Raw genomic sequence first — 26,897 nt, 5'->3', positions numbered from 1 at the left:
AAATCTGTACGCAATGTCAACTCTTTTTTTTTAACGCTGCTGGTGGCCTGTCATCCGTGTAATCTTTGTTTTTAGGCATGCTGAACTAATGCTGAGAAAACCACGTGCTCAGTCAAACCAGGGAGGCAGAGGGAATCTCTTTCCATCTCCCTAATAGAAAAAAAAAATACCTCCCTGATAGAAAAAAAAATAGATAAAGCAGAAACACCGATCCATGGAGTGAACTTAACCAGTCATCAGTAGTGCACTGTACGTTCTCACCGTCAAAGCCAATCTAATTAATTGCTGTCTGGTTTGACTATTATTCTCATTATACCATCTTTTTTTTTCTGACTTCTTCAGCTGAAGGGTAATCAAGAGGGGTGCTTATCAACTGATGATGATTTTAATTAGTAACGAGTAGTAAAGTAGTGTACCAGCATACCATGAACAAATAACAGGTTAACATACCCTAAACGGCTGCCGCAGTAAGCGAGACCTTCCAAACCATGCATTTTCATAAAAATGTAGTAATGCAATATACACCACCCTACATCCGACAGTAAAGACAATTTCCCATATTAACTGATGCAGTAGGTATACTTATTCAAACATAATTGATATTTATCATGAAACAATTCAATAATGTCTCGAGGTTCCGTTTCCCCCACGAAGAAACAAATTTCATGCCGAGAGTTTGTTAGGGTCGATGCCAGTCGCTTCGCAGCTGACATCCCAGAGTTGTTTGGAGAGCGTCATGTCCTTGGCCAACTTAGACTCCTTGCCCAGCTGACAGTTTGCGAAATATCCACCGCTATGTTGTGTGACCGATTCGTCAATCGCACAGTAGATTGTTGTTTGGGCTCCGTCCTTCTCACTCAGACGAAACAACCTGCCAGCAATACGACAAATATCAGAGATAATTGCACATATCAGCACAACGAGAGCAAATGCGAATGCAGTGCACTCTAAAAAAGCAAAGATAAATCCACATTGTAATTGTAGTCACTCCTCAAACCTTTAGTTAAGTTATAGATTTAACACTCAAAATGTTTAATATTGTACCCTCAAAATGTTGAGCTACCCTTTCAGAAATGGTAAATCAAACATTTTGAGTGTTGATGTGAAGTGTTAAACATTTACAAAAAAAAGTGAGGAGTGACAGTATCAATTTACGATTTCCTTTTTTCTAGAGTGTGGAAACACAACGGAGTAAAGAAAAACCCACTGCGAAATTTTACAGTCAGCACATCCATCACTTATTTCATCTAGGAAAGTAAGAGATTAACAGGGCACAAGTAATCCTTTAGTGTCCTGGTATGGAAGTCTATTTCTGTAGTATCATTTATCGTTAATTAGATCTGAATGCGTCTTGTAATACATTTACCGGTGATGTCGTTGAGCGACATATATGGCTATAATCTCTTTTGTGATGATAATTTTCTCTTTTTATGACTCTGAAGTAGAAGCATGATAATTCATCACTTTAAGAATGACAGTAGATGGGAAATACTGATCAAACCTTCAAATAAAATAATTTTAAAACCCATGTGAGATCAGGAGTTCGGGAAAACAAATTTAAACGAAGAATTCAAATTTCCCCTCGAAGCGTCATGAAAACAAAACAGAAACGTACGTTGATGAGACTTCTTTATGCTCTCCGCGATTTTATGATGTACATGTATATACACACAAACACACACACACACACAACCGCACATGAACCATCTACATACAAGCTTTGATATTGCTAATATCTACAATGTATATATTGTCTGGTTGTAATGGGATATTGTACAGAAAATTGCTAGGACACATATAGAAAAACTTCACCAAATTTGCAATTTATCAGAGGGAAGGATATATCTCTTTCATATGTGTTTTGGAGCTGAATGAGTTCCCCCCCCCCCCCATGAAAATAAGGTTTGCAATTTAAAACTCACCACATTATCGGCAAAATGAAAATTTTCTTTCCCACCGAATTGATGCTTTTCTGTACGATATTCGTATAGATGAATCCTGGATGCAGCGAGTAAGCTGTCACGTTGGTGCCCGCTAGATGGCGTGCTAACTCTTTCGCAAAATGCAAATTGGCTAATTTGCTTTTGGCATAACGCTGGAAAACATTGAGGCCTGGTACAGGATAACAGGACAGAAAGAATTATTCATTAGAAGGAGTGGACAGATTGCGTTGAGAATGTTTCATGAAAGAGACAAGAATGTAATATTTCGTGTTGTTGTTCATTGTGATTCGTCATAATGCAATAATGTCCCAATACAATGTATCGCGAGGATAGAAATGATCATTTTGCCTGCAGTGACGTCACGTCAGGAAACGTAATTACATAATTTAACTGGCCACCGACTGGACTAGAATAATGACGTGCATTTATGTAACTATTATTTTCTGTAATATATCATCTCTTGGCTAAAATAATAAAACTCTCGCTGGGATGCGAATTATTGTTATGATTTATTACAGAGATGAAATGACATCATAATGTATAATTTATTACAGAGATGAAATGACATCATAATCTATAATTTATGGGCTAACCGAAACCGAATAAACGGGTATTACAACAGTGGCGGATCCAGAGGGGGTGCACCGGGCGCGCCCCCCCTTTTTTTTTTTTTGGGGGGGGGGGGGGTAAAATAAAAGAAGCGGAAAAAAGGGGCACGCCCTATTTAAATTTGTTGAGGCGCCTCCCTTTTACGGAATTCCTGGATCCGCCCCTGCTGCAACACATTTCGAATGTAACCACCACCATATAGATTATAAAATGCCACCCATGGCACCATTATCAACACAACCCGTAACAGCGTAAGAGCAAATTTGTGGACATAAAATCAAGCATATACGGCCCTGATCAGGACATGAGATGTATAGCAAAAGTGAAAGTGCACAACAAATCCATATTCAGTACTAGTATTTGCCACATATGAATGGACTTGATTTCACTCGTTCTTGATAATAACTATGAACACAAAGATTGGCTACAGAACAGGTTTCAGCAAAGGATGTCTATATATGCGTCTGTTTGACAGTTTTTGTGTTAGTATAAAAAGCGCTGTGAAACAACTACTGAGTATTGCAACATTTTTTTATTGCAGCAGGCCGATGCAGCTGCCATTACTTTGAAAAGTGTACAAAGTAAAAAAAAAAACAAAACAAAACAAAACACGTTGCTGCGTATACCTTCAGATGCCTTATTGTTGTAGTCTACGATCGCTGGGTCAGAAATGAATGAGTAAGCGACTGACGAGACGTTGATGATCCGACTGGGGGCGCTCTTCTTTAGAAGGTCCATCAGTGTCATGGTGAGAACGAAGTGACCCACGTGGTTGGTTGCCATGACAATATCAAAGCCTTCTGGCGACACGCTGCATTCTTGTACCTCATTATAGATTCCTGTGTGGGTTCATTATTGAATGTTAAATTTTTTACCTACATTTATAGGTCTTTTACCCTTTTAAAGTTGCGTATAATGGATCGATGCCCTTATTTGAATTTGATATAGTCGTTCGAAGAATTCGAGTAAAAAATTCCTTAAATGTTCCTTAAGATGATAAGTTATGTATAAGTTTTCCCGGTCAATTTCATGCTTTTGTCATTCAAGTTCCTATTCTGAGCATTCGATTTCACGCATTCCGAGCCCGCAGCACTGAATCAGCAATCAAATTCAAAATCCGGTCTTTCGAAGTCATTATCCGAGCATTCAAATTCACTGTCGGAGCATTCAAGTTCACTATCGGAACATTCAAATTCACTATCGGAGCACTCAAATTTAAGAGAGGAGCACGCATTTCATCAAAGAGCATTCAAATTCATGTCAAGCTGGCGACGGAATTTCGTCGGTCATTCAAATTCGTGAATAGGCAACCATGTTCCAAATAACTGCATTCAATTTAAAAGAAGTCCTGAATATAGTTAGTTTGGGGCCGTGTATGCATGTGTTTTTCATTTGGCTTTGAATATATTGGGATTTATGATGATTATTTCTTTTGCCATATAGAGGTCCACCTGTTCATAGAAAATTTTGAACTCGCGCTTAGCGGAAAAGAATATACTGGCCTGACTTGGCGGATACCGGCGCTATACAAGACTTCATCATCATCATCATCACATGTCCCTCGGATTGGACATAAAATGGAGGTCCCATGGGTGAGAGAGTCACAACTCATGCACGTAAAAGATCCCACTTCATGTATTCATCGCAAAGAGCAGGGTGTTTAAGGCTTACGTCCAACTGGACCCCATATGGAATACCAGCTATTGCAGCTGAATATGGGTTACCCAGCCATCTTCTTTGATGGAAAATGAAACAAACAAACAAACATTAGGCACTGTATAGGCCTACAGACGAGCATAATACGGAGGGTTGGTTGACACCTTCGAGGAAAAAAACCCCCAACAATTTCGACTATATTGAAACTGACACATGAACATTTTATACGTCTTGTTTATTGTGTATTGCTGTCTTATTGGTTTACTTTTGCGGGACTATGTGAGATCATTTTGTGTCAGTTTGTCTTTAAAGGACAAGTTCACCTTCATAGACATGTAGGTTGAGTGAATGCAGCAATATTAGTGGAACACATCAGTGAGAGTTTGAGGAAAATCGGACAATCCGTTCAAAAGTTATGCATTTTTGAAGTTTCTGCTCAGTCACGGCTGGATGAGAAGACTACTATAGCTTGTGATGTCATATGAGTACAACTATATAAAGAAAGTATAAAGAAACTTCAAGATATTCTCACTTTTCTCACATAATAAAAGAACAATCGACTTCTCTCTTTCAGAAGTCAGGGGGAATAATATTACCCCTAACATAAGTCAGTAACAAGTCGAGGAAATGTGCACTTAATTCAAAACGTCATGTTTTGTGAAATTCTCTTTTTATTTCCCTTATATCGTTGTACGCATGTGACATCATACACTGTAGTAGTCTTCTCCTTCAGCAGTAATTGCACAGATATTTTAAAAATTCATAACTTTCGAACGGATGGTGGGATTTTCCCCAAACTTTCACTGATGTGTTCTACTAACATTGTTGCCTTCACTCAATCCACATGTATATGAAGGTGAACTTGTCCTTTAAATTGATGAATAGTCATGATGTGGTTGGTGTTGGGGCGTTGTCAGCATGCAGTATCATCAAATAAGACCCCGTTTACAGTGCGAGGCTCGGCCCAGCCACGCTTCAATGTAGACGCGCAAAAGGCCAAATGCGAGGCCAAAATTGCCCTCGCATTTGGCCTCGCTCTGGCGCCCGTTGCATAAAACTCCAACCGGATTTTTTTCCGGTTGAAATCACAAAATTCCGGTTGGAAGCTCCCAACCAGAGTTTTTATGCAACGGATTTTACATTCTTAGATTAGCAACCTTAAAAAATTCAGGTTGGGCAAATCCCAACCTGAATTTTTTAAGGTTGCTAAAAAAGTTTTATGCAACGGGACCCTGGAGGTGGTCTCGCGAGGCTCGGCCGCGGCCGAGCCCGGCCTTTTCTCAGTGTAAACGTAAACTGGGCCAAATGCGCGGCCAATTTTAGTCTGGCTTCCAAACCCTCTGCCTGTACTATTTCGCTGTTCAGGATATTAACCCCCTCAACGTCGAAAACTAGTATAGTTTAAGGTGGTTTTGTCCTGCAAAGGATTTTTTTTTTTTTTTTTTTTTTGCCCGAACGGCGATTTCGTCGCCACGGAATTCATTTGGCAAAGGGTCTGAAAACCAGACAATACCAAATTGCGTTTGTTTACAAGCTGAGCGCCACTACGACAAAATATTGAAAGGTTTGAATCAAAAGCGCGGCCGAGCCCGGCAGTGTAAACGGGGTCTTTTATGATTAAATTGTCGTTGTGTTGTTTGGATGCACTGCTGATTGGACATTATAATTTGAAATTTATTGAGATTAAAAACAAAGAATACATGAACAGAGCACAATGTAGAACCTGTATTACACTATATGCAAGCCTTCATTGGTTGTGTTGGCCCTTTTTCCTTTCTTAAAAAGTCTACTCGTTCATGTCGTTAAATTGATTGCACGAAGTAGGAACTTGATCGCCTAAAAATGAAATTGAACGCTCCAAACAAGTTCATTGGGACTATCACATGACTATCGCATGAATTTGAATGCACGAGCAGGAAAGTCGCAGCTCGCATTTTGAAATTGAATGCCAATCGTGAATTTGATTTCACGAAAACGAAATAGAACGCCCATAAATGAAATTGTTCGCTCGGATTCTGAATTTGAATGCCCGAATATTTTCGTGTACGTGCGCTGTGTGAATATGAATGGACATTAATAAATTTGAATGACAAAAGTATGAAATTGACCGTGAAAACCTATATTATCACAACGTTCACTGGAAAAGCTCATTTAAGAAATGAAGTTAAAGTCCAGTTTCTTTTAAGGACCGATTAACAACGGAAATTGGGCATTGAAGTACTGTTAGTCAAAGACATAATTATTTGACGTATTCATTCGAGACACATGTTTCGTCAAACATGTTAAAATGGCAAGCTAAGATTTCATCAGTGTTTATCACCTGCATTGTTGATGAGGATATCGAGTCGATCCTCCTCCTTCAAGATCTGATCAGCGAAAGCTCGAACCGACTTGAGGTCAGACGTGTCCACCTGTTTGAAGACCACGTTGTCGCTTCCTGATCTCTGGCGGACCTCTGCCAGAGCTGCTTGGGCTTTGGTCGGGTTGCGACAAGCCATGATAACCCGCGCCCCTCGGCTGGCTAGGTCCACGGCTGTCTCGCGTCCGATGCCAGCATTGGCGCCTGGAAGAAAAAGGCACTGCCGGACTGACTGAAGGATAACGGTACATAATATTGAATACCATGATGATTGCCTGATCGTTGGCAACAGCATCCATCAAAAATATTACGCTTCGATAAGGTGGCTGGATATTACAAACGTTATTACATAATGATAAAGCTTAATTCGGACGTTAGTGCTGCACATTTATAGCAGAAGGGTGAGCTAGTTCCCTTAAAATGACAAACGATGAGAGGAGGAGGAGGTGGAATCTAAAGAAGGATTAATCAACATCATCATGCTGAGAAAGGTCAGACTGTTCTGACAAGTGCCCAGAATGAACAATGACAAGCTGTTTCAGATTACCCTCGCGACTCTCCACCCAACTCAAATCATTCCCAATTCTAATCATGTTAAAGGGGTGGTATAGTCTTAGTTGAGGTAATGATTCAGCCTTTGACTTTTTGCGAGATACTTGAAAATCGCTTTATTAAATATCACAAGGCATACAGTTCTAAGAGGAACTCAATGTTTATTTGATGGAATTGGTTTTGAAATTGAAGATATTCGAAGACAAAAAAGGGATCCTGATAAAAGGCTGGTCCCCCTTTGTGGGTCCCACCTTTATAGGAACATTTTGTTTTGGATATCTGAACCCTTTCAAAACCAATTTTCATCAAAAACAACTTAGAATTCCTTTAAGAATTGTTCGCTCGTTCCATATCTCATAAGAGGTTTCTCATTATCTCAACAAAAGACATTAAAAAACCGTTGGAAACCTGAAGCCAATTTATAACTGTGTTTTCCCTATTAAGGCCAAAGCTATTGTTGCGGGTATGGTACATAGGTCTATCAATCAGCTGTAAAGAAACCACCGGCCCTCCTGAGACCATGAAAAAGTACTTTTGTGCCTTTTATGGTATAGTACATTAACGTCTTGCATGTGATTCTTCATACGCCTCTCAAAATGACTATTTTGAGGCTATTGGGAAAACATTAGTCAGGTGTGAAAACATTTATCAGGTGTACATACACACGTGACTATGTTTATTGGGTTAAGTTGACTTTATTTGACCATAAAATCACATAGAAAAATACTGTGAAAGGGCCACATAAGAAGCAAAATGATACTTCTGATTGGGGCCCTCGTTACAATTAAACAAATGCAATGTAACAATGAATAACGGATAAAATCATACAGACATGCAAGCAAAGCTCCCTCTCTCACACAACACCTTCATACAGATAGAATCAAAGTGGAAAATATAAAGAAATAAGGTATATACGGTAATAATCACAGTTCTCGATGAAATTCTGTAGAGAGTAAAAGCGTATATATACGTATGTAGATAATTCCTAAATAAAAGAAAAAAAAAACACTCTAACATCCTTTTAAATTTATTGAGAGTAGTTTTACTTTTGGTATCATCATCCAATGGATTCCATAAACGGACTCCAACAAATCTATGTTATCTCATTTGTGTAAACTAACTCTTTGTATGATCATATGCACAAACACATTGTTCAGATAAACCAGACAGTTAAGCTGATTAAGTGACCCAGTATACTTTCAAACGAAGATTGAGAAAAGATCCCAAATGCCCACTTGTTTCTTTTCACTCAGCATTCGAGACCAAAATTACAACGAATACTAAATACTAATAATAGTAATACTGATAATAACGGTATGATAAGAATTATAATGATAATAGTATAGTGATAATGATGATAATAATAATATTAATAATAATAAGGAGTTTGATGTATCCTGGGGTGTGCCCCAAGGCTCCTGCCTGGGTCCCCTTCTCTTTACTTTGTATGCTAGTTGTTCCATGAAATCCAACACAATTTCCCAGAAAGTAATGTGTCATACCTATGCGGATGATACACAGCTGTACATATCTTTTTCACCTACTGCAGCAGATGAGAATTATTATGTGTCCATTATAGAGCGATGTATTGTGCATCTTCACAAATGGTTATTATCCAGTAATCTTCTACTTAATGATAAGAAAACTGAATTTGTAATATGTGGCGCTCAACAGCAAGTTTCAAAATTACGCACTGAAAGCCTGAAAGTGATTGATGTTGATATTTATCCTGTTGATTCTGCACGGAATCTGGGAGTGTGGTTTGATTCACGCCTAGCCTTTGACAGACATATCTCTGAAGTATGTAAAAATTCATTTTATCATTTGTTTAATATTGCACTTATTCGGAAGTATTTGACACGAGAAAGTACTGAAAAAATTATCCATGCGTTTGTCACAAACAGATTGGATTATTGTAACAGTTTATTTTACGGCTTATCTGATAATCAATTAGGTAAACTATAAAGGGTGCAAAATGCATGTGCTAGATTAGTTTGTAATTCTCCTCGTTTTTCTCATTGTAGTCCATTATTACGTGCATTACAGTGGTTGCCTGTAAAGCGGAGAATCATATTTAAAACTCTGCTAATTGTATATAGAGCTTTCATGGTACAGCACCAGTGTACATACTGGAACTTGTAGAGTTAAAAAAACATTATTTCAAACATTTTATCACCTTCGAAGTTCACGGGATCAAACATTATTGAAATATCCATCAGGGAAATCAAAAGTTACTCTTGGTGACAGGGCATTTTTGTACGCTGCACCAAAATTATGGAATAATCTCCCTTTGTTTGGAAGACAAGCAGTTACAATTAATGAGTTTAAGGTCAGGTTAAAAAGTCATCTCTTGAAGTAATGCATTTTCTGTTTTAATTTCTTGTATGTATGTCATTTTGTAATGCACAGTAAAGTATATTATCATAATAGCTGGGCAATATAAATGTCCTTTATTTTTATTATTATTATAATATTAATGATGATAATAATAATCACTACAATTATTATTGTTATTATTATTATTATTATTATTATTATTATTATTATTAACATCATTATTAGTATTATTATTATGATTAGGTTTTATTCACCGGGGTCGAGAGGGACATTGCTGGTAAAAACATCAAATCTCGGCTCAAGGCCTCTAAACTTAAATGCGATTATACAACTTTGAAAGGCTGTTGAGGAAACAAAATAGGGGGAGAAAATCTCAATGCCTGATGGCGGCAAGCTTCAAGACCAGTGGCGGATCCAGAGGGGGGCGCAACCGGCGCACGCCCCCCTTTAATTTTCGTCAAAAACAAAGAAAATAAAAAGACAAAAATGAAATGAAACCCGGAAGTGGCACCAGAAATATTAGTCACGCCCCCCCCCTTTACAGAATTCCTGGATCCGCCCCTGAAGACGACGTCCTTTAGTAAAACTACTGTGCTGTAACCTGTCATTATCGATAATTCGTGCTTTCCAGACAGACAGAATAGGCCTGACGTACCGGGATTATTCAAACGTTCTTCAAGGAAAGACCCGACGGGATCTGAGTATATCCCATCACCCAGGACTTGTGTGATGTGTGGTGATCGTATATGTGACAATGTGAAAAACCTATACAGAAATAAATTTCTCTCGTTTCTTTCAACCAGTTTCTATGTGTAGTTCACCAGGGATGTGGTTTTATAGCGTTTTGCGAAGATAAAATCGAGGACACTCTGGAAAGTAGCTCAACACCAATCTATCTCAGAATTTTCTCTGTGCTTCTGTCTCTGTGCCTAATTGCAGTCTCTATTATGACGATGAAATGGACTACAATGAAAATATTCATCTACCTTTGACAGTACATAATTATGTCGACTTCTTTGTCTAGAAATACATGGACAGCTATTAACAGATACCCTTTTAGACTAGGACTTTAAATAATCACTGTATCCATTATAAAATTTCCTGTTCTCATTCAATTTTCTCCTCTGTGTTTGACCTTTCTGCCCGCTTACATTTAATGTTGATTAAAAATGTGTCTATATAGTTTATTTGCAGATAAGAACACCTTAATCGTCTGCACCTCTTCCAATCCTATAATACCTCTCTCGAAATAGAAAAATCTCACCAGACAGAAACACAAGTTGAAAATCTATACTCTGTTTCTCCCAAGTCTTGCCTAAACCAGCCCGGAAGTGATGCCGATGTACACCATGGTATTTCATTACCCTTCGTGCAGACGGTAGGCCTAATGTTAGCCCTGCTACAGAAGTTCGATATGTCTAGTTGTTGTTGTTGTTGTTGTTTTAGATTGTGGAGCTCTCTGCCGGGTGGGCAATTTGCTCCAAAAAATATAATTATTCAGATATGCCTGAAATTTAATTATAAAAACCTAAACTACTTTAAATTATTTACAGAAAACCAAATTACATTTATTTTCATATTTACAGTGATATATATACATCGGAAGGAAGGGGACAGGGTTCCGGAAATGATGTCATCTGCCTACTCCTGCATCGAGAGAAATGCAGGGTTACGCCGTTCCCGTCGGCAAAGCAGGTATAGGACCCGCCCGCCGACGCCGGTGATGTCTTGGCCTTTCCCGGGGTCAGGCGCCTCTAGTTGTCTTATCGGCCTAGGTGTTAATTATTATTAGCCTAGTAGGCAGAGACATCGTGGAAGAGAAGTGTTGATAGAAGAATAGCGGAAAGGGTGAAGACAGAACGAGAAGACAGACAGCTAGGGGGGTGGAGGGTGCTGAGCTCCTCTCTCTGACGTAGGGTCAGCCCGTTACCAAGATTACATGCATGGGCAACGGCGTAGCCAGGATTTCATCTTAGGGGGGGCGGTTAGTCTGCGAGGGAGCGAAGCGACCGAGCCCGAGCGAGCGGAGCGAGCGAGGGGGGGGGGGGGGGGGGGGGAGGGTGTGGGAGGGGGGTGTCCCCCCTCCCACGGTAAGAACTTTTTGCATTTTGATGTTGTAAATGGTGCAATTTGATGCATGTTTTTGCGCGTTATATCGACGTGAAACAGTCCCACTTGTTTAAGGTAGCAGTTTATTTTGATGTAGATTATTATTGAACAATTTGCCTATAGAATGCTATCAGTTAAATACACTTCTTGTATCAACTCTTTTCACTGAATATCATGAACGCGACTGAACCCGAGAGAGCGGAGCGAGTGAAGGGGGAGGGGAGGGTGTGGGAGGGGGGTGTCCCCCCTCCCACGGTGAGAACCTTTTGCATTTTGATGTTGCAAATGGTGCAATTTGATGCATGTTTTTGCGTGTTTTAACGAGTTGAAACAGTCCCACTTGTTTAAGGTTGCAGTATATTTTGATGTAGATTATCATTGAATAATTTGCCTATAATATGGTATAATTTAAATACACTTCTTGTATTACTTCTTTTCACTGAATATCATGAACGCGACTGAAGCCGAGCGAGCGGAGCGAGCGAGGGGGGAGGGGAAGGTGTGGGAGGGGGTGTCCCCCTCCCACGGTGAGAACTTTTTGCATTTTGATGTTGCAAATGGTGCAATTAGATGCATGTTTTTGCGCATTTTATCGATGTGAAACAGTCCCACTTGTTTAAGGTAGCATTATATTTTAGTGTAGATTATTATTGAACAATTTACCTATAAAATGGTATACGTAAAATACACTTCTTGTATTAATTTTTTTCACTGAATATCATGAACGCGACTGAACCCGAGCGAGTGGAGCGAGTGAAGGGGGAGGGGAGGGTGTGGGAGGGGGTGTACCCCCTCCCACGGTGAGAACTTTTTGCATTTTGATGTTGCAAATGGTGCAATTTGATGCATGTTTTTGTGTGTTTTAACGTGATGAAACAGTCCCACTTGTTGAAAGTTGCAGTATAATTTAGTGTATATTATTATTGAACAATTTGCCTATAAAATGGTATCATTTAGATAATCTTCTTGTATTAATATTCTTACACTGAATATCATGAATACCGTCTGTTCAGCAGTCAAACAGAAAAAGCATGCACACGAGGGTGTAGATAGGGGCATATCCCCTGCCACACGAAGGTGATTTTGCGTTTTCAGACCTGAAATTCAGCGATCTGTTGCAAATTTTTGGTGCAATACTTTTTCATCGAAGTGATAAAATCACGGAATTTAGCTCTTATTCCGAATGTGCACCATCTGTGTGTATGTATAAAGTCTAGTGAGGTATATAGAGGAAGGGGGATTCCTCCTCCCGCTCGCGGAGCTTTTGCGTTTTTAGAATTGAAATAAAGCGATCTGGGTATAGCCACAGTCTATACTTCTATGCATGGTGGAAGGGGGGGGGGAGCAGGGAGAAGGCGTGGGCGAGTGTTAAAACTGATTGGGGGAGGGGGCTGAGGGAGGAAAGGGTCGATTAAAAGGGGAAATTCCCCTTATACATGACAGGAACCTTGAGTTTTCGGAATGTAAGTGATAAGTCTTGTGCACTCAGAATTATTCATAATTTTTTGTAAATCTAAAAAGTGTACTAAGCTAGGGAAAGGGGCACAGAGGGGGAGGGTTTGGGAGGGGGTATCCCCCTCCCAAGCACGAGAGATTTTGCATATTTTGAATTGAAATTCAACGATCTGGTGCACACTTTGAGTGAAATATTCAAAAAATATCTTATTTGATGAAAGGTTGAAAAGGAGACCCGCTTCATGTGCATGCATATACAGTATACACGCATTTTTTTCCGCCTCCCAAATCCCCGGTCCAAATCTTAGGGGGGGGGGGGGGCGATCGCCCCCATCATCCCCCCCCCCCCCCCTGGCTACGCCAGTGTGCATGGGATATAAAAATGGATCACAATTGAAAGAAGCGTTACCGTCGGTCACGAGCCATTGATAATGCTAACCTTAGAGAAAAATGCAGATAAGTGTAGAAGAAGAGAAAGAATAGAGATATAGAACTAAGGATGGCGTTGAATATGACGGTGGTATCGGAATAAAACAAAGGCGTATTGAGTATATCGATATGTCTAGTTACCTGTAATGATGACAGTTTTACCATCCAGACGAGCCTTGCTCTTGACGCGCCTGGTCGATCCATAGAACCAAACCCGGTATGCCCCGTACGCAGCGACGAGAAATCCAGAGACACGAACCGATAACGGAGCGACTAAAAACCAGTTCGTGCCTTGATGAACCAACTCTGAGCAGTAAGAAAGTTTGTCTCTGAAAAGATCCATTATGAGATGCAATCCAATTATCAACCAGGTTTAATGCTGATATTGTGCTCTGCGTTCCCTGGTTTTGTGTGTGTTGCAAGCTAGATAGAGTGATGTGACGCAGTAACGTTAGACACCTTCCTTGACTATACTGCCTCTTGTGTTGCAGCAAAAACCATTTCTCCATTCCAAGGAGGGCTATCAGAATCACTGCACTTCTATTCAACTCGGAAAGTCTTATCCACTGTGATCGTGACTGATCAACCGTTCACTTAAAAGGTATTATTTACCATTTGTAGATGAAAAAAAAAAGCCAGCTTTAGTCCTTCAAAATAGTTCTTAAATGTGAGTTACAGATATAGAAACAACCAATACACAAATTTTAATCAAGATAATAAATGTTAGATATTATTAAATATGTAACAGATAGAAAAGTAGTTATAATAAAGTTGTTTCTGGAATAGCTCGTCAACAGTTATGGTTTAATAAGAAAAACATTGATGTATCCTTATATTATAGGTTTAATAGCGAAGTTTGAATATGGTAGGATGTTTTGTGATACAACTGACCTACACATATGGATCTAACGTGATAACTCGAACTTTTTAAAACACTGCTCCCCATGGTAAACTGTGCCTTTAAAAATAAGACATCAGAAACGCATTCTATGGCCCATGTTTTCCAGGTTTGTAATATACTTCAGGTATGATATTTTATTTATTTTATGTTGATTCTAACAACTTTAGTCTCTATAGAGAATTTGGCATACCACTGATCGAATAATTCAGATTTTTTTTTCAGGCTGAGGAACGGGAACAATGATAATACATTCACTTTAGGAACTGGACACAGCTATATAATAAAAAAGAACTATGTGATACTGGTCTGGGACTGCACTTGTTCATGGAAACAATGTGGTAGTTCCTCTATACCTTCCTCGACCATTGCAATGAACACAGTTTCTGACACCAAACTGACGACACACACCCACACACACACAAACACACACACACAAACACACACACACACACACACAATCACAAGATTATACTCGGCTACATGTCTGGATCTGGATCTGGATGTTTACGATGCAGGGCCCTACTGGGCATAACGCATCGGATGAGAGGGCGCAGGGGTGATTAGAAAATTCTATCAATGGCCTTTTTGAATGAGGCGATTAATGGCGAATTAATAGTGGCGTCACTCAGGTGGTTCCACTCGATGACAGTAGACGGGAAGAATGAGTTTCTGAATTGTTCTGTTTGTGCTCTTATTTGATTAAAAGCACTTACTGTTATTTTTTGTCACTTGTCTGTCTAAGATATTTACAGTATCGCAGTTTGTGAATTGCTTAACACGGATACGTCGTCTAAGTTTTTTAGGTTGAGCAAAGGTTTGAATTGGGAGAGCTGGCACCAGCCCCCCGACCACTTTGAAGAAGAGGGTGAGCTTGAGATTCCTTCTTCTTTCCTTCAGGCTTGGGAGACGAAGTTCAGCCAGCTTGTTTGTGATAAAGCCGTCATCTCTGGACACGTAATCCCCTGTTATGAATCGGACAGCTCTTCGTTGGACACTTTCAAGTCTGTTTATGTCCTTTTGTAGATATGGGTCCCAGGCAGTGGCACCGTACTCAAGGAGTGATCTAACGAGTGAAGTATAGGCAGTTCGCTTAAAGGACAAGTTCACCTTCATAAACATAAGGATTGAGAAAATGCAACAATATTAGTAGAACACATCAGTGAAAGTTTGAGGAAAATTGGACAATCGATGCAAAAGTTATGAATTTTTTTAATTTTTGTGTTGGAACCGCTGGATGAGGAGACTACTACAGCTTGTGAGTCATATGCGTACAACAGTATAAAGAAAATGTAAAAGAAAATTCAACATATTTTCACTTTTTTCGCATAATAAAAGAGCACTTGACTTGCCTCTTTCTAAAGGTAGGGGGAATAATATTACCCATAACATTTGTCGGTAAGGAGTCAGGGGAATGTGTACGTTTTTCAAAAGATGGAATTTTGTGAAATTCTCTTTATATTTTCCTTATATTGTTGTACGCATGTGACATCTAAGTTATTCATACACTGCAGTAGTCTTCTCATCCAGCGGGTACTGCACAATAACTTCAAAAATTCATAACTTTTGAACGGATTGTCTGATTTTCCTCAAACTTTCAATGATATGTTCTACTAATATTGCTTCATTCTCTCAATCCTTATGTTTATGAAGGTGAACTTGTCCTTTAACGTTGACAGGGCAGAAGTAGAGGTTTCTCCGAAGGAGGGATAGAACCCAATTCGCCTTTTGCGTGGTCTTTGCGACATGCTTCTCCCACTTCAGGTCGTCAGAGATAGTGACTCCTAGGTAACGGATGTCGTGAACGTGCTGCAGGATATGGCTGTTGAGTTGATAGAAGTAGGATGATTTACTGCAGACACTCATAGTATAGCACTTCTCTGAAGAACTGAATGTGACTACAGTATGGGATATCGGATCCAATTAATTATGTGATGGGATGTAATTTTACACAAGTATAATTTTATGAATATAATATTATATATATATATATATATATGTACATATATATATATATATATATATATAGAAAGCTTGACAAATAAAAGGGAGACTAAGATCGAGAGCAACGTCCCGCCTCAGTCCAATTTCTTTCAATATTATTATTATGCAGCCAACAATGCGGCACCGCGCACGTTCGGGACCCAGGGAACTATCTCTCACATTATATATATATATATATGTATCATATATATATTGGATAATGTATGTTATATATATATATATATATATATATATATATATATATATGTACATATAATCACATTTCCACTTTTTCCAGAGAAGTGAGATTTAAGTAAGTTGTTAAATTTGTCGCGCAAGCATCGCTCTCCTACGGAAGACAGTTTACTGAATGCTTGGTTTATCATCCCCTGCTCATACCCTTCGAGTTCCCAGCAACCATCATTCATGGGGCAACAGATCTTTCACCCAGTCTGGCTCTTCTCTCTTTTAACTCATTGCCTTTGAAACTGAGAATGGAGACCTCATTACCTCTTTTCAAGAAAAGACTCAAAACCTTTTCGCGCCAGTAACTACATGAATGTGTTTTCTTTCAATCGTAGTTCTTTCCAAATAAAGCAATGTAAATTAGAGTTCTCATATTTATGCGCTGGGGTGTCACTGTGTAATAAAAACGAATTATTCATTTATATACTACTAGTATATCTATAGGGCTTGCGTAAAACAAACCTTCAGTTTTAGATGTTTCTAAACTAATCATCGTTTGTTTGTTTGTTTGTTTTTTTTTCAAAGCGCAGTCTTTTCCGCCGTGGTGGAAAAGTATGGAGCAGTCCACCAGGTGATGGCAAACAAAGTGCTTCTTTGGTTGCATTCAATAATTACATAATTATCGTGTTTCAGTTATGAGTGACGCATTAAAATATCAATTTTCTGACATTTTGAGGTCGTTGACCTCTGGAGGTCATCAGAGGTCAAAGATAGAAACCTGTCAGGGCTCTGTGGAATATAAAGACAATATCACTGTGACAAAAATTAAGTTTTAGTACATCATTACTGTGTTTTATCATTAACCAATGATGCAAAATATCAATTTTCTGACATTTTGAGGTCATTGACGTCTGGAGGTCATCAGAGGTCAAAGGTAGAAACCTGTCAGGGCTCTGCGGAACATAAAGACAATTTCACTGTGACAAAAATTAAGTTTTAGTACATCATTACTGTGTTTATCATTAACCAATGACGCAAAATATCAATTTTCTTAGATTTTGAGGTCATTGACCTCTAGAGGTCATCAGAGGTCAATTCAGACTTACCTCCCGATCTTAACATTAATCTTATAGCATGTACTAACAATGGTGAAAGTTTCATGCTTTAGTCAAATTTTGCTCAATTCTTCGGCTTATCTGCTCTACTATATTGGGGAAGTTAAGTCGGAGAAGAGTTCGTAAATACAGCGTTTGAAGAACACACTTGGTGTTTGTTTGTTTGTGTGGTTTTTTTTTTTTTTGGTTTTTTTTTTTTTGGGGGGGGGAGGGGGAAGCAATAGCACAATAGCCAGGTGTGAAGGATGGGAGGATTTAATAACTTTATTAATTTGTGACTTTCATTTTGATGAAGGGTTTCTTTTTTTTTCTTTTCCTTTTTCTTCTTTTGTGTCTGAAACAAGCTTATCACGGTGCTTATACATTTTTTTCTGCTCTTGCATACACGTATGTGATGTACAAACTTGCATATCTTTGTCATACCATGGACCTAGGTCCATTATCATACTGTATGTATAATGATTGTATTTGTGGAAAATTTGTGGAAAATAAAAATTGATTGATTGATTGATTGATTGATGCCTTTCCTTGGGTAAGGAAGGAGGTAAAGTATGAATATTGATATCAGCCACAAATCTGAATGCAATGTAACTTCTTCTTTTTACGCTGCTGGTGGCTTGGAGGGATTACCTAATCATCAGCATTTCTGTCATTCATGTAGTCTTCGTTTTTAGGCATGCAACTAATGCTAAGAAAACCACGTGCTCTATTGTACCAGGGAGGTACATAGAATCTCTTTCCATCTCCCTGATAGACATAAAACAAACAAACAAACCAACAGAAACACCGATTCATGGAGTGAACTCAACCAGTCATCAATAGTGCACTGATGATTTTAATTAGTAACGAGTAGTAAGTAGCGTACCAGCATACCATGAACAAATAACAGGTTAACATACCCTCAACGGCTGCCGCAGTAGACGAGACCTTCCAAACCATGCATTTTCATAAAAATGTAGCAATGCAATATACACCACCCTACATCCGACAGTAAAGACAGTTTCCCATATCAACTGATGCAGTAGATATACTTATTCAAACATAATTAATATTTATCATGAAACAATTCAATGTCTCGAGGTTCCGTTTTCCCCCACGAAGAAACAAATTTCATGCCGAGAGTTTGTTAGGGTCGATGCCAGTCGCTTCGCAGCTGACATCCCAGAGTTGTTTGGAGAGCGTCATGTCCTTGGCCAACTTAGACTCCTTGCCCAGCTGACAGTTTGCGAAATATCCACCGCTATGTTGTGTGACCGATTCGTCAATGGCACAGTAGATTGTTGTTTGGGCTCCGTCCTTCTCACTCAGTAGAAACAACCTGCCAGCAATACGACAAATATCAGAGATATATCAACACAATGAGACCAAATGCGAATGCAGTGCACTCTAAAAATGCAAAGATAAATCAACATTCTAATTGCAGTCACACCTCAACCCTTTAGTTAAATTAGATTTAACACTCAAAATGTTGAGCTGCCATTTCAGAAATGGTAAATCAAACATTTTGAGTGTTGATGTGAAGTGTTTAACATTCACACACAAAAAAATTTAGGGGTGACAATATCAATTTACGATTTCATTTTTTTTTCTAGAGTGTGGAAACACAACGGAGTAAAGAAAAACCCACTGCGAAAATTTACAATCAGCACATCCATCACTTATTTCATTTAAGAAAAGTAAGAGATTAACTGGGCACAAGTAATCCTTCAGTGTCCTGATATGGAAGTCTATTTCTGCAGTATCATTTATCGTTAAGTAGATCATGCGTCTTGTAATATATTTGTAGTCGTTAAGCGACATATATAGCTAATGTATTTTGTGATGATAACTTTCTCTTTTTGTGACTCCGAAGTAGAAGCATGATAATTCATCACTTTAAGAATGACAGTAGATGGGAAATACTGATCAAACCTTCAAATTAAACTATTTTAAAACCCATGTGAGATCAGGAGTTCGGGAAAACAAATTTACTGGAAGAATTCACTTTCCCTCGAAACATCATGACAACATATATACATATATATATATAAATATATATATATATATATATATATATATATATATATACACAACCGCACATGAACCATCTACACACAAGCTTTGATATTGCTAATATCGATATTGTCTGGTTTTAATGGGATATTGTATAGAAAATTGCCAGGACACATACATAGAAACTTCACAAATTTGCAGTTGATCAGAGATAGCGATATATCTCTTTCATATGTATGTTGTTGATTTAAAGAAAGAAAGAAGAGAGAGAGAGAGAGAGAGAGAGAGAGAAATGGGGGTCCTATACAAATAATTGCCCCAGACAGCATTTAACATAAACAAACATCATAAATCTTAGATATAAATCTTTCATATGTATCTAAGAGCTGAAACGGTTAGTCCCCTCCCCCATGAAAATAAGGTTTTTCAATGTAAAACTCACCAAATTATCGGCAAAATGAAAATTTTCAACTTTCCCACCGAATTGATGCTTGTCTGTACGACATTCGTATAAATGGTTCCTGGATGCAGCGAGTAAGCTGTCACGTTGCTGCCCGCTAGATGGCGTGCTAACTCTTTCGCAAAATGCAAGTTGGCTAATTTGCTTTTGGTATAACGCTGGAAACCATTGAGGCCTGGTGCAGAATAACAGGACAAAAAGAATTATTCATAAGAGGGAGTGGACAGATTGCATTCGAAGGTTTCATGAAAGAGACAAGACTGTAATATTTCATGTTGTTCGTTGTCATGGTTGTGATTGGTCATAATACAATAATGTCCTAATACTGCGAGGATAATTTTGCCTGCAGTGACGTCACATCAGGAAACGTGATTACAAAATTAACTAATTGGCCGCCGACTGGGCTAGAATAATGACGTGCATTTATGTAATTATCATTTTCTGTAATATATCATCTCTTGGCTAAAATTTAACTCTCGCTGGGATATCACTGGTTATTACAGAGATGAAATTACATCATAATGTATAATTCAGGGGCTAACCGAAATTGAATAAACGGGTATTGCAAATCTGGCGGATCCAGAGGGGGTGCACCGGACGCGCGCCCCCTTTTTATTTATTTATTTATTTTTTTAATTCCTGGATTCACCCCTGTTACAACACATTTCGAATGTAACCACCATAGAAACGTCACTCATGGCACCATTATCAACACAACTCGTAACGGCGTAAGAGCAAATTTGACGACATAAAATCAAATACATGTCTATACTGTCCTGATTAAGACAATAGATGTATAGTAAACGTGAAAGTGCACAAGAAATCCCTATTTCACAAATAAATGGACTTGATTTCACTCGTTCTCGATAACAATTATGAAAACAAAGATTAATCGTGCTGATTGGCTACAAAAGAGGTTTCAGGAAACGATGTCAATGCGTCTGTTTGTCTGATAGTTTTTATGTTACTATATAAATAGCTGTGAAACAACGTTTGTAACATTTTTTATTGCGGCAGGCCGATGCAGCTGCCATTACTTTGAAAAGTGTACAAAGTTAGAAAATAAACACGTTGCTTCGTATACCTTCAGATGCCTTATTGCTGTAGTCTATGATTGCTGGGTCAGAAATGAATGAGTGAGCGACTGACGAGACGTTGATGATCCGACTGGGGGCGCTCTTCTTTAGAAGGTCCATCAGTGTCATGGTGAGAACGAAGTGACCCACGTGGTTGGTTGCCATGACAATATCAAAGCCTTCTGGCGACACGCTGCAGTCTTGTACCTTATAGATTCCTGTTATGGTTCATTATTGAGTGTTCAATTTTTTTTAACTTGCGTATAATGGAATGCGTATTATGTTTTATGTGTGAGAAAAAAAAATGTATTTACAAGTTCTGTTGGAGATGAAAAAAATGAATGAATGAATGAATGAATGGAAAAAAATAAAATTTCCTTAAGTGTTCCTTAAGATGACAAGTTATGTATCACAATATTCATTGGAAAAGCTTCTCATCTAAGAAAGGAAGTAAAAGTCCAGTTTCTTTTAAGCACCGATGAACAACGGAAATTGGGCATTGAAGTACTGTAGGTCAATCAAAGACATGATTATTTGACGTATTCATTCGAGACACATACGTCAAACATGTTAAAATGGCAAGCTAAGATTTCATCAGTGTTCATCACCTGCATTGTTGATGAGGATATCGAGTCGATCCTCCTCCTTCAAGATCTGATCAGCGAAAGCTCGAACCGACTTGAGGTCAGACGTGTCCACCTGTTTGAAGACCACGTTGTTGCTTCCTGATCTCTGGCGGACCTCTGCCAGAGCTGCTTGGGCTTTGGTCGGGTTGCGACAAGCCATGATAACCCGCGCCCCTCGGCTGGCTAGGTCCACGGCTGTCTCGCGTCCGATGCCAGCATTGGCGCCTGGAAGAAAAAGGCACTGACTGACTGAAGGATAACGGTTCATAATATTGAATACCATGATTGCCTGATCGTTGGCAACAGCATCCATCAAAAATATTACGCTTCGATAAGGTGGCTGGATATTACAAACGTTGTTACATAATGATAAAGCTTAATTCGGACGTTAGTGCTGCACATTTACGTGTTTACAGATGAATGCCTGGAGAACATGTTGACATTAGAGACGGTAGATGCACAATTACAGCAGAAGGGTGAGCTAGTTCCCTTAAAATGACAAACGATGAGAGGAGGAGGTGGAATCTAAAGTAGGATTAATCAACATCATCATACTGAGAAAGGTCAGACTGTTCTGACAAGTGCCCAGAATGAACAATGACAAGCTGTTTCAGATTACCCTCGCGACTTTCCACCCAATTCAAATCATCCCCAATTCTAATCATGTTAAAGGGTGATGGTATAGTCTTAGTTGAGGTAATGATTCAGCCTTTGACTTTTTGCGAGATACTTGAAAATCGCTTTATTAAATATCACAAGGCATACAGTTCTAAGAGGAACTCAAAGTTTATTTGATGGAATTGGTTTTGAAATTGAAGATATTCGAAAACAAAAAAGGGATCCTGATAAAAGGCTGGTCCCCCTTTGTTTTGTGGGTCCCACCTTTATAGGAACATTTTATTTTGGATATCTGAACCCTTTCAAAACCAATTTTCATCAAAAACAACTTAGAATTCCTCTAAGAATTGTTCGCTCGTTCCATATCTCATAAAAGGTTTCTCATTATCTCAACAAAACACAATAAAAAACCGTTGGAAACCTGAAGCCAATTTAAAACTGTGTTTCCCTATTGAGGCCAAAGCTCTTGTTGCGGGTATGGTACATAGGTCTATCAATCAGCTGTAAAGAAACCACCGGCCCTCCTGAGACCATGAAAAAGTACTTTTGTGCCTTTTATGGTATAGTACATTAATGTCTTGCATTTGATTCTTCATACGCCTCTAAAAATGGCTATTTTGAGGCTATTGGGAAAACATTAGTCAGGTGTGAAAACATTCATCAGGTGTACATACACACGTGACTATGTTTATTGGGTTAAGTTGACTTTATTTGACCATAAAATCACATATTATATACAGCAAAGAAAAATACTGTGAAAGGGCCACATAAGAAGCAAAATGATACTTCTGATTGGGGCCCTCGTTACAATTAAACAAATGCAATGTAACAATGAATAACGGATAAAATCATACAGACATGCAAGCAAAGCTCCCTCTCTCACACAACACCTTCATACAGATAGAATAAAAGTGGAAAATATAAAGAATTAAGGTAGGGTAATGTAGTTCTCGATGAAATAAGGTAGAGAGTAAAAGAGCATACCTATGTAGATAATTCCTAAATAAAAGAAAAAAAACCCTCTAACATCCTTTTAAATTTATTAAGAGCAGTTCTACTTTTGATATTATCATCCAAAGGATTCCATAAACGGACTCCAACAAATTTTGTTATCTCATTTGTGTAAACCAACTCTTTGTATGATGATATGCACAAACACATTGTTCAGATAAACCAGATAGTTAAGCTGATTTAGTGACCCAGTATACTTTCAAACGAAGATCGCGAAAAGATCCCAAATGCCCACTTGTTTCTCTTCACTCAGCATTCGAGACCAAAATTACAACGAATACTAATTACTAATGATAGTAATACTGATAACGGCAATAATGATAATAATGGTAATGATGATGATAATGATAATAATAATAGTAATAATAATAATGATAATAATGATAATAATAATAGCAATAATGATTATTATTATTGTTATCATTATAATTATTATAATTATTATTATAATGTTTTATTCATCCAGGGTAGCCTCTTCAGTGTTGCCACTACTCTACCATGCAGAGGGCTGTGGCGTTAAATTACCTCAGCGTTGCCATAAGGTGCCCATTTATACACCTGGGTCGAGAGGGACATTGCTGGTAAAAACATCAAATCTCGGCTCAATGCCTCTAAACTTGAATGCGATTATACAACCATGAAAGGCTGTTGAGAAAACAAAATAGGGGGAGAAAGTCTCAATGCCTGCTATGGCGGCAAGCCTCAAGACGACGTCCTCTAGTAAAACTACTGTACTGTAAGCTGTCATTATCGATAATTCGTGCTTTCCAGACAGACAGAATAGGCCTGACGTAACGGGATTATTCAAACGTTCTTCAAGGAAAGACCCGACGGGATCTGTGTATATCCCATCACCCAGGACTTGTGTGATGTGTGGTGATCGTATGTGACAATGTGAAAAACCTATACAGAAATAAATTCCTCTCGTTTCTTCCAACCAATTTCTACGGGTAGTTCACCGGGGATGTGGTTTTATAGCGTTTCGCGAAGATAAAATCGAGGACACTCTGGAAAGTAGCTCAACACCAATCTATCTCAGAATTCTCTCTGTGCTTCTGTCTCTGTGCCTAATTGCAGTCTCTATTATGACGATGAAATGGACTACAATGAAAATATTCATCTACCTTTGAAAGTACATAATTATGTCGACTTCTTTGTCTAGAAATACATGGACAGCTATTAACAGATACCCTTTTAGACTAGGACTTTAAATAATCACTGTATCCATTATAAAATTTCCTGTTCTCATTCAATTTTCTCCTCTGTGTTTGACCTTTCTGCCCGCTTACATTTAATGTTGATTAAAAATGTGTCTATATAGTTTATTTGCAGATAAGAACACCTTAATCGTCTGCACCTCTTCCAATCCTATAATACCTCTCTCGAAATAGAAAAATCTCACCAGACAGAAACACAAGTTGAAAATCTATACTCTGTTTCTCCCAACTCTTGCCTAAACCAGCCCGGAAGTGACGCCGATGTACACCATGGTATTTCATTACCCTTCGTGCAGACGGTAGGCCTAATGTTAGCCCTGTTACAGAAGTTCGATATGTCTAGTTACCTGTAATGATGACAGTTTTACCATCCAGCCGAGCCTTGCTCTTGACGCGCCTGGTCGATCCATAGAACCAAACCCGGTATGCCCCGTACGCAGCAACGAGAAATCCAGAGACACGAACCGATAACGGAGCGACTAAAAACCAGTTCGTGCCTTGATGAACCAACTCTGAGCAGTAGGAAAGTGTGTCTCTGACAAGATCCATTATGAGATGCAATTCAATTATCAACCAGGTTTAACTAAGGAGGTACAGCGTTCCCTTGTTTTGTGTGTGTTGCAAGCTAAATAGAGTGATGCGACGCACTAACGCTAGACACCTTCCGTGACGATCTGCCTCTTGCTGCAGGAACTACGTACTATGTGTGAATGTTTTTCCATTCCAAGGAGAGCTACCACAATCACTGCGCTTCTATTCAACTCGGAAAGTATTTAGTTCACTGGATGAGTTCGTGACAGATCAACCGTTCACTTAAAGGCATTATTTACCATTTGTAGATGAAAAAAAAAAAGCCAGCTTTAGTCCTTCAAAATAGTTCTTAAATGTGAGTTACAGATATAGAAAGATTAGAGTCACTCAGGCGTAATGTGAAGAATTATCAATGGAGATAAATGCATGTTGTTTCCCAGTGAAAGCAGCGCCTCTCCGAAGGACATACATTTCTGGTCCAGACAAACTGCTGATATACTACACATTTCTTGATTTCGGTTTGGTTTAAGTCGTCAAATTTAGACAGTAGGTAGAGGAAAGATTACTCCCCCAGAAAAGATAAACTTTAGAACTTTGAGACAGTAAACCCATATAACTAGTTTGGTCCATTACAGAGATAATCTGTGACATTGTGGGCTTTGAGCCGAGTGGTCACATTCAAACATTTAATTTTATTCTTTTTTTAAGAAAAAAGGAAGAACTGAATGTGACTACAGTATGGGTGTTGCCAATCATAGATATGTGATGGTATGAAATTATATAAGTATAATTTTATGGAAATATATGTATATATATTATATATTATATATTATACTTTATGTTACAATCACATTTTCACTGTTTCCATAGGAGTAAGATTTCATATGCGAAATTTATCGCACATTCGCAAGTATCGTTCTCCTATAACAGTTTACTGAATGCTTGGTTCATCGTCCCCTGCCAATATACCCTTCGAGTTCCCCGTACTCATCATTCATGGGACAACAGGGCTTTCACCCAGTCTGATTCTTCTCTCCTTTAAAGGGGAAGGCTAGTAACTGATCAGTGGGAATCATTGGGAATGCTGGGGGATGATTGTTCCAGTTCTTGTGGGATTCATTTGAGAGTGGATTATATATCTATTGTTGTGTGAAAATTATTTGCTTCAGAATGGTCTCATATTCAGGTAATGTGCAGTTTAATGTTTCCAGGCTAGCATGCCTGCACAGTGACGGGGCATTAAAGTGCACATTACTTGAATATGAGACCGTTCTGAAGCAAATGATTTTCACACAACAATAGATATATAATGTACTCTTTAATGAATCCCACAAGAATTGAAACAATCATCCCCCAGCATTCCCACTGATCAGTTACTAGCCATCCCCTTTAACTCATTGCCTTTGAAACTGAGAATGGAGACCTCATTTCCTCTTTTCAAGAAAGAACTCAAAACCTCGTGCCTGTAACTTCATGCATGTGTTTTCTTTCAATCGTAGTTCTTTCCAAATAAAGTAATGTAGAAAAGAGTTGTCATATTCATGCGCTGGGGTGTCACTGTGTAAGAAAAACGAATTATTCATTTATATACTATATCTATATGGCTTGCTTAAAGCAAACCTTCAGTTTTATAGAATGTTCCTAAACTAATCATTGTTTTGTTTTGCTTTGTTTTGTTTTTCAAAGCGCAGTCTTTTCCGCCGTGGTGCAAAAGTATGGAGCAGTCCACCAAGTG

General features: G+C 38.6%; 2 protein-coding genes across 2 annotated transcripts; both read right to left on the bottom strand.

Annotated features, from left to right (window-relative positions):
• Positions 1-663: 663 nt before the first annotated feature.
• On the bottom strand, positions 664-13,792 carry LOC139740192 (retinol dehydrogenase 11-like; the record flags this gene model as incomplete). The annotated part of the gene is made up of 5 exons (XM_071650776.1): positions 664-871; positions 1,923-2,112; positions 3,179-3,391; positions 6,529-6,771; positions 13,591-13,792. Coding segments are annotated over 5 exons (1,056 nt in total), but the record flags the coding sequence as incomplete, so codon positions are not given.
• Positions 13,793-18,741: 4,949 nt separating this feature from the next.
• Positions 18,742-25,180, bottom strand: LOC139740191 (retinol dehydrogenase 11-like; the record flags this gene model as incomplete). The annotated part of the gene is made up of 5 exons (XM_071650775.1): positions 18,742-18,949; positions 20,066-20,258; positions 21,168-21,377; positions 21,768-22,010; positions 24,979-25,180. Coding segments are annotated over 5 exons (1,056 nt in total), but the record flags the coding sequence as incomplete, so codon positions are not given.
• Positions 25,181-26,897: the final 1,717 nt, after the last annotated feature.

Source organism: Diadema antillarum, unplaced genomic scaffold (assembly GCF_040938485.1).
Source record: "Diadema antillarum isolate AM-2024a unplaced genomic scaffold, OU_Dant_1.0 seq00000839_RagTag, whole genome shotgun sequence".
NCBI lineage: Eukaryota > Metazoa > Echinodermata > Echinoidea > Diadematoida > Diadematidae > Diadema > Diadema antillarum.
Note: the sequence above shows the minus strand (reverse complement) of the source record. Positions and strands in the feature narration are given on the sequence as shown.